Source organism: Sarcophilus harrisii, chromosome 1 (assembly GCF_902635505.1).
Source record: "Sarcophilus harrisii chromosome 1, mSarHar1.11, whole genome shotgun sequence".
Taxonomy (NCBI): Eukaryota; Metazoa; Chordata; class Mammalia; order Dasyuromorphia; family Dasyuridae; genus Sarcophilus; species Sarcophilus harrisii.
Genome location: NC_045426.1, coordinates 577,964,792 through 577,980,186, shown reverse-complemented (window position 1 = coordinate 577,980,186; position 15,395 = coordinate 577,964,792). Strand labels below are relative to the sequence as shown.

The following is a 15,395-nucleotide window of genomic DNA, read 5'->3' as shown; positions in this document are numbered from 1 at the left end:
CTGAATGGCTACAGCAATCCTGTTATTTTCATAGCAGTATATGAAGACCATATTATTCCCACTTTAGCAATGTCACCATAACTAAATCTACTTTATATAAACCCAAACACTACAATGATGGGTCGACAAAAAAGAAAGGAAGAAAGAAAAGAAACCAAACCTAAAGAAACTCATTTACATATATATATATATCTATTTCTAAAGTGGTAACATAAAAATACAATTTTATTTGGTGTCAGAAGATTGCCATTAAATCCCAGCTCTGCTACTTACTATCTGGGTAATTTTTGGCATATTAGCTTATCATTCTGGGATTCCATTTCTTCTTTCCCAGAACTTTTTGCAGCACTTTGCAAATTTAAAGCACATATAAATGGTAGCTATTAAGTGCTTTTTCATTTGATCTTCACAACAACCTTGTGATGTAGGTGCTATTATTAATTCCCATTTTGTAAATGGGAAAATGGAGGTTAAGTATTTGCCTGGAGTCACATGACTATCTATGTCTGAGGATAGATTTGAACTCAGTTCTTCCCAACTATAAGCATTGAGCTGCCAAGCTGCTTCTATAAGAAATGGAAGGCTCTAAGATTCCTTTAAACTCCATATTTTCAGTATGTTTCTTAATTTTTGAACAAAGATGCTGTATATTTAGAAGTTGGCAAGAGTCTCATAATTAAAAGGAGAGTCTTTGTAAATTTATACTCTAAGCATCCCCTACACAGGTTCTATTAAAGTTTGTTTCTGAATATTTTTGGACAGGAAATTCAATAAAATAGTACATAGTTTCATATGACCTTTTTTTGCTTTACAGTTGGCTAGAATTAGGATAAACCTATGCATTTCAGCAGCTCATACCAACCATTCTTCATTTAATAAAATCCATTTAAAATACTGCTCTTATTAATGACTACCACGAAACAGCAATGATCATACTCCCTGTAATTCAATTGCCAAAAGTTTGTGCAATAAATCAGGAAAAGGTTAAAATATTTTTTCATCCTGGAATCGAACATATCAATCTAGTTTATTTGATTACCTTGTCTTATGAGGCTTTCTAAAAGCTGGATAACTTGACTTGTTATAATTATGCCAGATCATATTTTGTCTTTTAAAAAAGCTGACAATCTGGTTGATATTATTCTTGGATTATTTTTCCCCTTCTACTTTGTAAATAATCCTTCACTCAGATTCCGACTGAGTTTAGTACATAAAACCCAACAGCCTCAATCTACTTTTCCCCTTTCCAGGCTAAGAAAGAAATCAAGCTCTGTCCCATGAAGAGCAGCTTAGGTAAAATGGCTTCTTGGAAACTCTCTATTTATTCCTTCATTTGAAAATACAATGGAATACAAACCTAAAACCTATTCCAAGGAAAAAGCTCTTCATGAAGCATCAGAGTTACATAATGCAATTGCATGAAAGGAGAATGAGGTTTTTCCCCCTTATTAAACATTTAAAGGATTCAAATGTCTATCTCTTTGAATCTGAATGCAAAGGAACAATAACAAGAAGATGGTTTAATGAAAAGAATGTGGGGTTTGGTATTAGAAATCCTAGGTTCAAGTCATATATTATGTGTCTAACACCTGGGGCTCTCTTTCACACATGGAATTGTGATACCCCATCTACTCAAGTACATAACTCAGGTTCAAGTAGCCCCCTAGGGCTTTAATTTTTACCAGACAATAGGAAGACATATTTATGCTAAAAAAAATGGCACAAGCAAATAACAGAGAAAATTAAGTGACAAGAAAAGATATATTCCCTCCTGCCCCCTCATTCCAATTAAGCACATGCTATACCCTCTCCACAGGGTTATCGAAATTTAAATAGCCTTAATTCAGAAATACATATGATCAGGAAATACACATGGAAGGAATACATATTGGGGTATGCATATTCAAAGAAAAATTATGACCAGGCCATATGTATTAGATATCTTTGTGGTCAAGGAGTGAAGGGGACAAACATAAGGAACCTGGACATATATCTAAGGATCATACCTAGAGGGTATGTGTATTCATAGTGAAAATTGGAGCTAGGACAACTCATACCTCAAAGTGCTATAGAATTCCTGATAACCCTTGGTAATATGATTTGTTGTTTGGTCTCTCCAAATGTGTCAGACTCTTTGTGACCCCATTTGGTTTTTTTCTTGGCAAAGATACAGGAGTGGTTTTCTTTTCCGGCTCATTTTATAAATGAGGAAACTGAGGCAAATAGGGTTAAATAACTTGCCCCCAAATCACACTGCTAGTAAATGTCTGAAGCCCGATTTGAATTTTGAAAAAATTAGTCTTCTTGACTTCAGGCCTGGCAGTCTGTCCACTGTACCACCTAGCTGCCCTCAACTTGGTTCTATATCTTCTAATAAAGAATTCAGATTATTTATAACATCTTTCTAGTGACCTCTTTCCTAAGCCCATTGATTTATTCCACTAGTATCAGCTGATTGGAGAGAAGCAACCTTTAAAAGGAAACTGAGAACCAATGAAGAATCATCCTGAACTAATGCAAAGTGAAGCAAGCAGAACCAGGAGAATAGGTAACCACAATACTGTAAGAATGATCTAAAGTGAAAGACTTAGGTACTCTGAATAATACGATGATCCAAGACAATTCCAAAGGACTCATGATAAAAAAAAAAATGCTATTCAACCCCAGAGAGAGAACAAATGAACTCTGAATACAGAATAAAGTACATTGTTTTTCCCTTTATTTTATCTGCTTTTTTATTTCATTTTATTTTACTACATTGCTGATATGTAAGACTTCATACGTATAATATATTGCTTGCCTTTTCAATGGGTAAGGGAGGAGCTAGAGGTAGGAAAAGAAATTAAAAGTTTTAAATGTCCCTTGTCTTGACATTTCTCTTACTATGAGCCCTAATAGGGTCATAGTATCACCTATCTAGAAGTAGCAATGATAGCAATGATCATCTTGTCAAATGCAGATTAAAAAAATAGATAAAAACTTCCAGTGGATGAGAGGGGGAGCAGCCATTAAAAAAGGGCATGGCCATTGAACTTCTGGTATTCTCTGCACAAACCCATTTCACACTGAACAAATGTTAGCTCAAAAGACCTAGGATGGCTTCATTAACAGTTGATTCTAAACTACAGGAAAACTCTAATATTTGTTTGTTTCCCTTCTCACATATAGCATCTCCTATTTGCAGCCTTATCACACATTTTATCCAAAAAACTATTTCCCTGAAAAGTGTTATAGAGCTATTTCAGTTTATACTGTTTAAGGTATTTATACAAAAGACCAGCATTTTGCACACTCACCACACTTTAAAACAGTTTAATTAAGCGCACAGTGATAGTATTAATTGTGTTAATATTTAAATAGCACTGTAACCTCTTTGTCATTATGGCCAATTAACTAATCTATAGTCACACATGATTTATCTATACCGTTAATGGAAAAGGCACAGAGTTTTTATACAAAAACAATTTAGAAAATGACAGATGAGTATGGGTCCTGGATTTGCCACATAATTTAAATTTAATTTCATGTTTTTCTTGGTAGAAAAATTTGCAAAACTTAAATTACTAGGTAAATGTCATATTTTATTCTAAAGCTAAAAAAAAAGACATAAGGCTAAAATTATTATTAAGTTTGGAAAACAATAAAAATTAACATCACATTTAATTTCATTTTCTCAATTAGATAGCTTTGGCCCAGAAGAATTCCTTAAGAAATAGCTTTTACAGTACTTTCACTAATAAATAAATTTTGAAATTGATGTGGAGAGGAAAAACCCACATTTGGAGCTTTTTGTTTATATTTAGTGGGTAAGAAACATTTTTCTATATGGTATCCTCCATTTTAAAGCAATAGAACTGAATATAATAGAGGGCTAAAGTAACTTAGTTCATAGATTTAAGGGCTGAAAAGACTTCTTTGAGAGCATCTGGTCCAATACCAATTTTTCAAAGAAAAAAAACTGAGGCTCAGATAAGAGATGTGATTTGCTCTTTATAACTTCTTCCCTCTTAAACTACTGTGTGTAGTTTGTATTTTCTAACCTTTATATGTGTTATAGGCAACAGTTGAATGTCCTCTCTGAAGCAGAGGCTATTTCTTTTTTATCTCTCTATTACTATCAGGGACTGGCAAAAACAGTGTGGTACAATGGGAAAGAATACTGGGTACTTCTCAAACAACCCAATATCAGATAATAAGAATAATCATGATGTTGAGAGGAGGAGGAAGAAGAAAAGAAGGAAGAAGAAGAGGAGGAAGAGAAAGAGGAAGAGGAGGAAGAAGAAGAGAAGGAAGAGGAAGAGAAGGAAGAAGAAGGGGAGAAGGAGGAGAAAGAGGTGGAAAGGTAAAAGGAGAAATATCATTTGATTCTCACAAATTTGGGGAATAGATGTAATTACTGCAATAACTGAGGCTAAGAGATTATGATTGCCCAGGGTCACAAGCTAATAAGAGCTTGAGGCAAAATTCAAACTCTAGTCTTTCTGATTTCAAGTATAGTGTTCTATGTACTGTTGAATAAGTGATAAAAAAAAAAAAAAAAAAAAAAAAAAAAACTTACAGGGGGAACCAGTCTGAACAAAGTAAGAGGTGAATTACAGCAAATTTTTAAAGAGCAGTTAATATCTATGGTACTTAAATTATTATAGGAAGTTAAGAAAGAAAATATTCTACCATACTCTTTTAATGAAACAAATAGAGTCCTAATATGGAAGGAAGAAATTGATAGAGCAAGGAAAGAGGACTACTGGTTGATCAATAGTTGAAAACATTCATTTCTGCTAAAAATCTTATGACATTTTGATATTGAAGGCTAATTTTTATGAAATAAAAAGGAAACATCTAAAACTCCATGCTAGCATAATTTACCAATGACAACACTAGAAGCTTTCCCAATAAATACAGAAGCAATGCCAGGTTCCTTTCCTCCCTGTCCTTTATTAGAGTCCTAGAAATGGTATCAATAGCAGTAATCCAAGAGATAAATTGAAGAGATAAACCACAGGCAACAAAAAGAGGACATACTTGTAGATGAAATAAAGGTTTACTTAGAAATTCCCAGAGAGTCTATAAATCAATTAATTGAAACAACTAATTACCTAGTAGTGTGATAAGGTGAGAAGTCACATAATCTCTCATTAATTAATCTCCTCACCTTGAAATGGGGATAATATAAAGCTCAAGTGGGAAAATTCATGTAAAACATTTTGTGAACTTTAAGCCACTATCTGAATCTCAGTGGACTCTGGCGATTTTTTTGTTATCAGACAAGCCTGTGCACCCTCTTGACCACCAAACTTCCAGAAGAAGCAAATAAAAATTAATTCTTACTCTCAAAGAGCTTCTTCTAGTGAGGGAAACAATACATAGAGAGAATAAAGGGACAGGGGATGGAATTTTGGTTTGGGGAATCAATGGATTGTGAACAGAACTATAGGAGGTCAACTGTTTTGCCCTTTGGTACCAAAGATGTACTAATGTTGTAAGTGCAAGACCAAGGAAAGGGGGAAAAGAGGGCTGGAAGAGGAAAACAAGGTATGTTCAAGTAACAGGGCAGAAAGGAAGATGCCTGAATAGAAATGGCTTCCTGAAGGATGACTGGATAAGATGTCTAATGTCCTCTGGACTTTTTTTGTTGCACTGTTAATTTATTTTCAAAGCACATTGCTTTATGAATCATGTTGGGGGGAAAAAATCAGAGCAAAAGGGAAAAATCCTGGGAGAAATAAAAAACAGAAAAAAGAATTGAACATAGTATGTGTTGATTTATATTCAGTCTCTATAGTTCTTTTTCTGGATGCAGATGGCATTTTCTGTTCAATATCTATTGGGGTTGCTTTGGGAGTCTTTTGGACATACTGTGTTTGGGGAGACTTCATTCAACTTCTTCCCCAAAATCAGATCAGCTCAGGTCCAAGGTAGAATTTTAAAACTGAGAAAAATAATCCTCAGGTTTTGGTCTCTGGAAGTCTAGTCAGAAGAATCATTGCTCTATAGAGAGAGGGGGTCAGATGATGGAGGCAAACAGAGAAAATATATGTGGTAAGGGTATAGGCAGAGAATCAGATTGGGCTGGGATGTTGAATTAGCAATAAAATACCCTTATGGGATGGGTTTCCAGTTTGTTCTTTTTGCGTCCTCAATGTGTGTGTGGGGTGTGGGTGTGAATATGTATTCCACAGGTGTCTATGATGGTCTAATGGGGCAGCTAAGTGGCACAACGGACTGAATGCTGGGCTTAGAGTCAGGATGACTCCTCTTCAAATCTGGTTTCAGATTCTTACTAATTATGTGACACTAGGCAAGTTTCAAGAGACTTTTCCTCAGTTTCCTCATCTATAAAATAAGATGGAGGAAAAAATTGGCAAATCACTCCAGTATCTTTGGTACAAAAACCCCAAAATGGGTCACACAGAGTTGGACACAACTGCAATAACTAAATACACAGAGTCATCCAAAGCCTGTGCTGTTTCAGAGCCTAGAAGCATAGATAGTAGGTGCAATGGATAGAACACTGAGCTTGAAATTAGGAAGACTTGAATTCAAATGTAGCCTTGGACACTTTCAAGCTGTGTGACCTCAAATGACAAAATCTCAATTTCCTCAGCTGCAAAATCGGGATAATGATAGGTCCTATCTCTCAAAGTTGTTAGGAGAATCAAATGACATATTTGGAAAGAGTTTTGCACAGTGTCTAGCATATAAATATATATAAGTGCTATTACTGTTGTTGTTATTGTTATTCACTATTTACCAGAATAGCAATACTGAGGAGAAATCCATTCCAGATGCAGCTTAAGGCTTCCTAGCTGATTGAAACAGCTGAGCTCCCTCCTAATCCACTGTCTTTGGACAAGACGGTTCTGGGAGCAAGCATAATACTTTTCAATTAAGAAGCACTTCTCTATGCAGAACCTCATGTGATCCTCACAACAACCCTGTGAAATTAGAATTATCCTCCCATCCTACAGATGAGGAAGTTAAGATTCAGCAAGATTAAGCAAAGTTTTTGTTGTTCACTCTTTTCAATTTTGTCTGACTCTGTGACCCCATTTGGGTTTTTCTTGACAAGGATACTTGAGGGTTTTTTTCGGGGGGGTTTTGTTTTGTTTTGTTTTGTTTTGCCATTTCCTTCTCCGCCATTTTACAGATGAGGAAACTGAGGCAAAGAAGGTGAAGTGACTTTCTGAGGGTCATACAGCTGGTGAATGTCTGCAAGCAGATTTGAACTTAGGGAGATGAGTGCTCTGTGCAACTATGGCATCTCCTAGCAGCCCAAGCTTGCAGAGCTAATAAATGGAGCTGCAAATTGAACCTGGGTCTTCTAGCTTTAAATCTAGTATTCATTCCATTCAGTTCTGAGGAGGAAAATATTCACGGATTCTACATCTTTTAGATATCTTTTGCACATACCAGAGAGCAAAAGTTAATAGAAGATAAAATATAATGGTTTCTCAACAAAGTTAATTGTGAAGTCTGACTTAGGGATACAAAGGGTACCCATACACTTAGATAAGGGAGGTAGTGACTAGGGACCTTAGTTTTTACCTTGTGCAGCTGGTAATACTGGAGGGAACCCACACCACCTTGCTCCTCTGCAGTCCACATCACCAAGCGCAGGGTCCTTTTTGGCCGCAGCCCTAGGAAAAGCAAATGAAACACTATAGGTGCCCAGCTCTTTTTACTTTTTGCATTCAACAGAATTGATTTTCTGCCTTCTGGAGGAAGGTGGGGGCAGGAGGTAATCACCCCCTTCCCCTCCCACCCTGGTCCACAGAGCCAAGAAGCCCCATACACACACATAGCTCTCTAGAGAGGGTTAACAAGGAAAGCAATAGTGATAAATGCTCTCTCCAGGGCTGAGAAGTGCAGGACCAGTAATCACACCCTTATCTGAACACCCTGCATGGCAGCTCAATGGAGCACTGTGGCCTACCAAGCCAGAGGTGACTATTGTACGTTATTAAAGCACTTTCTGAAGATTCAATCAGGTTGAGGAGGAGGAAAGTCAAGGGAAGGGATCCCGTGACCTTACAATGGCAGTAATTGAAACGCAGCAGTAAAGTGGGGCTCTGCTCCAGAGTTCTAAGTATCTTATGACCTGAGAAAAGAGAGAAGGGGGAGGGAAAAAAGGGAAGAAAATGGGTTTCTCTATGCTGCTGTGTCTTAACAACTGAGTGAAACTAACCTTGCTGAACCCAAGAAGGGGCTGAGCTATAAGACAGAGGGAATGTGTTTGGGGGTTTTTTGCAGTCAGAGGTATTTTACTCCCTTTCTTGGAAATATAAGATTATTCTTTCAGTAACAAAGACAGGAAAGAGCACAAAATACCTGTCTCATAGAATGCATAAAGATTGGTTAATGGTTGCCATTAATCTGTAACAAAGTCCAAGAACCATAGCTGGAACCTCAGTTCCCTCTCAATACTTATTAGATCAATGATTTCCTCAATGTGGGCATTGTTTACTCCAATACACATTTCCACCCTTTTATGATTCTTTTATTTGTTTGTTTGTTTGGAGGTGAGTGAATTGCCTAGAACCACACAGTTAGTAAGTATCTGAGGCTAAACTTGAAATCAAGTCCTCCTCACTCAGGGACCAGGGCTCTATCACCTGGACTGCCTAGCTGCCCCTTTCCACCAGTGTTCTCTGTTCTCAAAAAAGACCAAGGAAAGCTGGAGGTCGAGGTCTTGCCTTGCAAGTAAACTGGATTTAAATGAGGCAGGTCTGTGCAGTGTCATCTGCTTCACTCTTTCCTCCAGTGATCTGAGCCCAGTGGCAAGACATAGGTCAGGACATCAGGAGATGGACAGTGGCAGACCCAGGCCTTTTTAAGCTAAGATTTTTCTTTCCCAGATCCCCCCTTTTGCTGAATGTATCTGAGTATTGTCTTAAGCTTTAGAGGTGGGGCTTATAATAATAGTAATATTAACATTTCCACAAATGCTTTAAGGTTTACATTACAGGGGTCCTCAAACACGGCTGTGGACCAGATGCTGCAGCTAAGGACTTTTATCCCCCTCACCCAGGGCTATGAAGTTTCTTTATTTAAAGGCCCACAAAACAAAGTTTTTGTTTTCACTATAGTCTGGCCCTCCAACAGCCTGAAGGACAGTGAACTGGCCCCCTATTTAAAAAGTTTGAGGGCCCCTGGTTTACAAAATACCATCCACGTATTAGCATATTTGATGTGAATGAAAAAATTCCTCACTGGGCAGCTGCACTAGTAATGATCCCTTCTCATAATTATTCAGGCTGTCAGTTGGATGATGCATGTAAAGTATAGTCCCAAGACGATGCTCAAAGCCTTCTCAACTTGGCAGACCTGCTGGATCTTGTTCTTTCTAGAACAACTTTCAACAAACCCAGAATAAGCTATTCACAACACTGAGGCAGCAGACTAGTACTTGCGTGGATTATAAATACGGCAAACAGGTATATCACTAAAAATTATCTATAAAAGATCTGCTTCTTAATTCACTTTTCTCTCAGCTTAGATAAGCTAAACATGCTTCCCCATGGTAAATTATTCTATTTGGAGGTAGTATGGTACAAGAACAGAGCAGTGACTCTGGAATAGAAAGACTTGGTTCAAGTGGTAAACTTGGGGGTTCAGTAACAGCTTGCTGGACTTGGAGTATGAAACATGTAACTTCAACTCTTGTCTCAGACTCTAAGTGACTCTAGATATCACTAAATTTTGTTCAGTCTCAGTTTCTTTACCTGCAAAATGGGGTAAGATTGAATAGCTCTCTCATTGATTGCTGTGAAGATCAAAAACAATAACATGTAAAGTTCTTGGCAAATTTTAAAGCACTTATGTAAATGCTATTATTGCTATTAATTAAATTTTGCCTCTGATGTTTACTACCCATATAACTTTGGGAAAGAATGTCATTTAATTTCCTTAGTCTTCATTTTTTCATCTTTTAAAAGAAGGATGTTGAATGTGATAACAGCAAGTCTCTGCTGAGCCCTTGAGCTGCGGCCTTATTCTATTTTAAGTGAACCTAAATGATGTTCTTGAGAAATAATAAAAACAGAAAAATATGAAGCTTGCCTCAAGCAGAATAAATGGATTATGTGTAAGGAGAATCCTGCTTTGGTTCTACCTTACCAGGGGGCCAGAAGTAGTGATTAGCTTAGTCATAATGTACGCTGGACAATTCTGAGATATGCATGAAGGGAATATTAAGACTCCATTCTGTATGAGAAGCAGCTGAGCCCATTCTCTGGGCTTCTCTGCTTCCTTGCTAACAGCCTTCTCATCCCAGTGATAGCTCTGAACCCAAGGTCTGAGGGGCCCCAGTCATGCTTAGTTCACCCTGAACTTCTCTTTTCTAGCAACCTTGCCCTCTCCTTCAAACCTTATTTACACACACACACACACACACACACACACACAGAGCTCCCTTTCACAAGTCTTCTTCCCCCATTAGAATGTAAAGTCCTTAAAGGTATACACTGTCCTGTTATTTTGTCTTTGTATTATCACAATGCTTGACATTGCAAGTTCTTCATAAAAGCAATGTTCTCCCTCTCTTTCTCCTTTTTTTCCCTCTTTCCCTCTCTTTCTCCCTCTCTCCCTCTCCCTCTCTCCCTCTCTCCCTCTCCCTGTTCCTCTCTTTTTCTCCTTCCCTCTCTCCCTCCCTCATCTCTCTTCCTTTCTCCCTCCCTCTCTCCTTCTCTCTTTTCCTCCTCCTCTTCCCTCTCTTCCAGGAACCTCCTTCTCTTCCCCCCTCTTTCCCTCCCCTTTCCTTCTCTTTCCCCCCTCTCCTTTTCCCCTTCTTTTTCTTTGTGTCTCTCTCCCTCCTCCCCCAATGCTCTTACTCTTTCCTGTCCTTCTCTGCCCATGTCTGTTTGTCTTTCCCTTTCTCAACTATCTATCTACATCCCATAGCAGAGAGAAAAAGAAGATGAAAGTCATGTATTAGCTCTTTCTCCTACTACATATGAGACCCTAAGCAAACTACTTCCGTTTTCTAGGCCTATTTCCTCAGGGTTGCCCTGGATGATCCTGAAGGTTCCTTCTGCCTTTAAATCTATAAAGACAGCTGGGAGACACAATGAATAAAGAGCTGGACGTAGAGACAGAAGGACCTTGGTTCAAATATAGCCTCAGATACATTTTAAATGTATGATTGTGAACAAATCACTTAACTTCTCCCTCAATTTCTTCACCTGTAAAATGGAGACAACAATACAACTTACCTCCTGAGGTTGCTATATAGATTAATTGTATTTGTAAATTATTTTTCAAGCCATATATTTGTATGTACAAATAATAAATAAATAATATATATGTGCATATATAAGGATATCGATAAACCTACACAAACACATACCTATATAAATCTATATAACGGCTAGCTATTGTTATCCCTATAACCCCATGTTCAATATGAATATACAAGGGAGTATACTGAGTGAGAATATTGGAGTTAAGGATTAGAGTGATTTCCAACTCTGTATTTTTTCCTCAAACTGCTTCAAATGCTTACTTTTCATCATCAGTACTGGAGTGTTTCAAGAGGTATTTTATAGGAAATTGAAAGAGACTCAGCCGCCATACAGTCCAACCATATACAAAAGGAAATCCCACTATAACATCCATGACAAGCATTTATTTGGAAACCTCCTCCCATGTCTCCAATCAGTCTATTCCACTTAAAGATGACTCTGACTCTTGGCAAGTTTTTCCACTTTGCAATGTCCAGTCATAGCTCATATAGGTCCATCCTCTGGGGCCAAATAGACTTAGTGTAATCTCTCTTTTGCATGACAGCTATTCAGATACTTGACGCTAGGTATGATGTCTCCACTGAGTCTTCCCTTGTCCAGAGTTAACATTTCTAGTTCTTTCAAGTGATTTCCTTGTGAAGTGGACTCAAGGCCCTTCAACATCCTGGTTTCCATCTTTTGGACATTCTTTAATTTATTAGGGATTTAGATCATGAGTTTACTATGCCAGGATCATAAATATTTCTACTATGAATAATACTGTGAATACCCTGACACACAAACAAGTATAGACTGAGCGGCAGTTTAGAGGCAGTCAAGTGGTTCAATAAGTAGAATATTAGACATGAAGCTAGGAAGGTCTAAGTTCAAATCCTCCTGCAGATATGTTTTAGTTATATGATTCTGATTAAGGAACTTAACTCCTTTCTAGCTCAGTTTCTTTATCTGTAAAATGGATATAACAATAACACCTGCCTTACAGGGTTAATAAGAGAATCAAATAATATAATATGTGCAAATGCTTCATAAACCTTAAATGTAATTTAATTTTTAAATTAATACATTAAATTAAAATAATTAAATTAATACATTTAATTTAAATGTAAATTTCAATTATTATTAATTATGAGGGCTCAGAGTGAAATTTCATACAAAAGCATCCAATGTTGGGGATGGAGAATTCTTAAATACACAGTGCCTCGTGAAAAATGAGGTTAAATCACCTGTTCACAGACACAGACACAGAAAGCTGTTTTTATAAGACAGAAATCTAATCAGAGAAGCTAAAGATTACAATCTTTGGATCTCTGAGAGCAAAAAAAGCTTAGAGCCAACTCAATCCAAGTCACATTTTGCTTGCAATACAGACAAAAGTCAACCAAGGACAGGCTACAGTTATTCATACATTACCTTTGCAGATTCTGAACAGAGATAATTAACACAATAATAATCTATAAGAAAAGGATGGTGAAAGCACCATACTTTTTTACACATTTCTGCACCCAAAAGCAAAATGATTAAAATGGCATTCTCTAAACAGGGATAAAATAACAGTTAATAGACTGAAGAAAACTCATTTTTTAAAAGCAAAAGCTCTGGTTATCCCTAAAGATTTACTGTTCCACTTGAAAGTCATTACACTATAGGATTATTCTCTTTCACATTTCAACTCAGCCAGATGGCCAATGATGTCATATTAAGATAATAAAGAAGTAACTAAGATATAGTGAATAAATTTGAGGCCACAATATAATAGCAGCTGTTGGTCTGGAACATGAAAGGAGAGACCCTTGCAAGCATCTATGTAGTACAACACAGAAGACATACATTAGCAGAGAAAGTGTCTAACTACTTAACTAACAATCAAGGCTTTGTGATGGAAAAAAAATCAAGGTTGAGCTAAATTATAGGTCTTAACTGTTCTCCAAGTTTCTTTAAGCTTTATAATACAAGGATTCCAGGAATAAATTTGGGAAGAAAAGGGATATGTTGTAATGGATTTGGATTTGAAGTTTGCCTCTGACATATACTGTGTAATTAATCATGGACAATTTACTTAACCTCTTGGTGCTATACAAGGTTTTCTGAATCTCCAAGTTGCAGATAAGTATGTTCATTTGCATCAATAGAGGACATTTTTACATGAAGAGTTCCTGTATCCATGAAATCATAGCTGAGGACTGACTGACAAAAAACTTGGGGTCATCCATAAAATAGAAGTTAACCTAGATTGATTGGTTAACTTTGATCCTAATTTGTCCTAAACAGCAAAAATATTGCAATTTTTTTAAATTAAAGCTTTCTATTTTCAAAACATATGCATGAATAATTTTTCCTACTTTCCAATTTTTCCAACAATTTTTATCAAATAGTGAATTTTTATCCCAAAAGCTGGAGTCTTTCAGTTTGTCAAAAATTAGATTACTATAGTTATTGACTATTTTGTCCCATGAACCTAATCTGTTCCACTGATTGACTGATCTATTTCTCAGCCATACCAAATGGTTTTAATGACCACTGCTTTATAATATAGTTTTTAGCTCTGACACAACTAGGTTATCATCATTTGCATTTTTTTCATTAATTCCCTTGAAATCCTTGACTTTTTGTTCTTCCAGATGAACTTTGTTATTATTTTTTCTAGATCTGTAAAATTATTTCTTGTTAATTTCATTGGTATGGCACTGAATAAGTAGATTAATTTAGTATTGTGGTACTGTCACTTTTATTATATTAGCTCAGCCTACCCATAAGCACTTGATATTTTTCCAATTGATTAGATCTGACTTTATTTGTGTGAAAGAGTTTTGTAGTTGTGTTCGTATAGTTCCTGACTTTGCCTTGGCAGGTAGACTTCCAGATAATTCATATTATCTACAGTTATTTTAAATGGAATTTCTCTTTGTATCTCTTGCTACTGGATTTTGTTGGTAATATATAAAAATGCTAATGATTTCTGTGGATTTATTTTATATCCTGCAACTTTGCTAAAGTTGTGAATTGTTTCTAATAGTTTTTTAGTTGATTCTCTAGAGTTCTCTAAGTTTACCATCATATCATCTGCAAAGAGTGATAATTGTTTCCTGATTACCTACTCTAATTCCTTTAGTCTCTTTTTCTTCTCTTATTGCCAAAGCTAACATTTCAAATGCAATATTGAATAGTAATGGCGATAGTGGGCAACCTTGTTTCACCTCTGATCTTGTTGGTAATAGTTCTAGTTTGTCCTCATTATATATGATGCTTGCTGATGGTTTTAAATAGATGCTACTGAACATTTTAAGGAAAAGTCCACTTATTCCTATACTTTCTGGTGTTTTTAATAGAAATGGGTGTTGAATTTTCTCAAATGCTTTTTCTGCATCTATTGAGATGATCATTTGATTCTTGTTAATTTGGTTATTGATATAGTTGATTATGTTTTCCAAATATTGAACCAGGCCTGCATTCCTGGTATAAATCCTACTTGGTCATAGTGTATGATCCTGGGGATGATTTTCTATAATCTCTTTGCTAATATTTTATTTAAAATTTTTGCATCAATATTTATTAGGGAAATTGGTCTATAATTTTCTTTTTCTGTTTTTACCCTACCTCTTTAGGTATCAGCACCATATCTATGTCATAAAAAGTATTTGGTAGCACTCCTTCTTTCGCTATTTTTTTCAAATATTTTGCATAGTATTGGAATTAATTATTCTTGAAATGTTTGATAGAATTCACATGTAAATCCATCTGGCCCTAGAGATTATTTCTTAGGGAGTTGATTAATAGCTTGTTCTATTTCTTTTTCTAAAATGGGACTATTTAAGTAATTTATTTCCTCTTCTGTTAATTTAGGCAATTTATATTTTTTTAGGTATTCCTCCATTTCACTTAAATTATCAAATTTATTGACATATAGTTGAGCAAAATAACTCCTAATTATTGCTCTAATTTCCTCTCATTGGTGAAAAGTTCTCCCTTTTCATTTTTGAGACTAACAATTTGATTTTCCTCTTTCCTTTTTCTAATCAAATTAACTAAAAGTTCATCTATTTTATTGTTTTTTTTTTCATAAAAACAACCCTCATTTTTATTTATTAATTCAATACTTTTCTTACTTTCAATTTTACTAATCTCCCCTTTTATTTTCAGAATTTTAAATTTGGTATT

At 36.0% G+C, this 15,395-nt stretch overlaps 1 protein-coding gene across 2 annotated transcripts in view; it reads right to left on the bottom strand.

Moving 5' to 3' along the window:
• CPQ (carboxypeptidase Q) overlaps positions 1–15,395 on the bottom strand; it is a 630,163-nt gene that overhangs the window by 128,408 nt on the left and 486,360 nt on the right. For both annotated transcript variants that reach the window (XM_031947017.1, XM_031947016.1), the window contains exon 6: positions 7,546–7,637. In XM_031947017.1, coding sequence (XP_031802877.1) covers positions 7,546–7,637 — 92 coding nt within the window. The remainder of the gene's footprint in view (positions 1–7,545; positions 7,638–15,395) is intronic.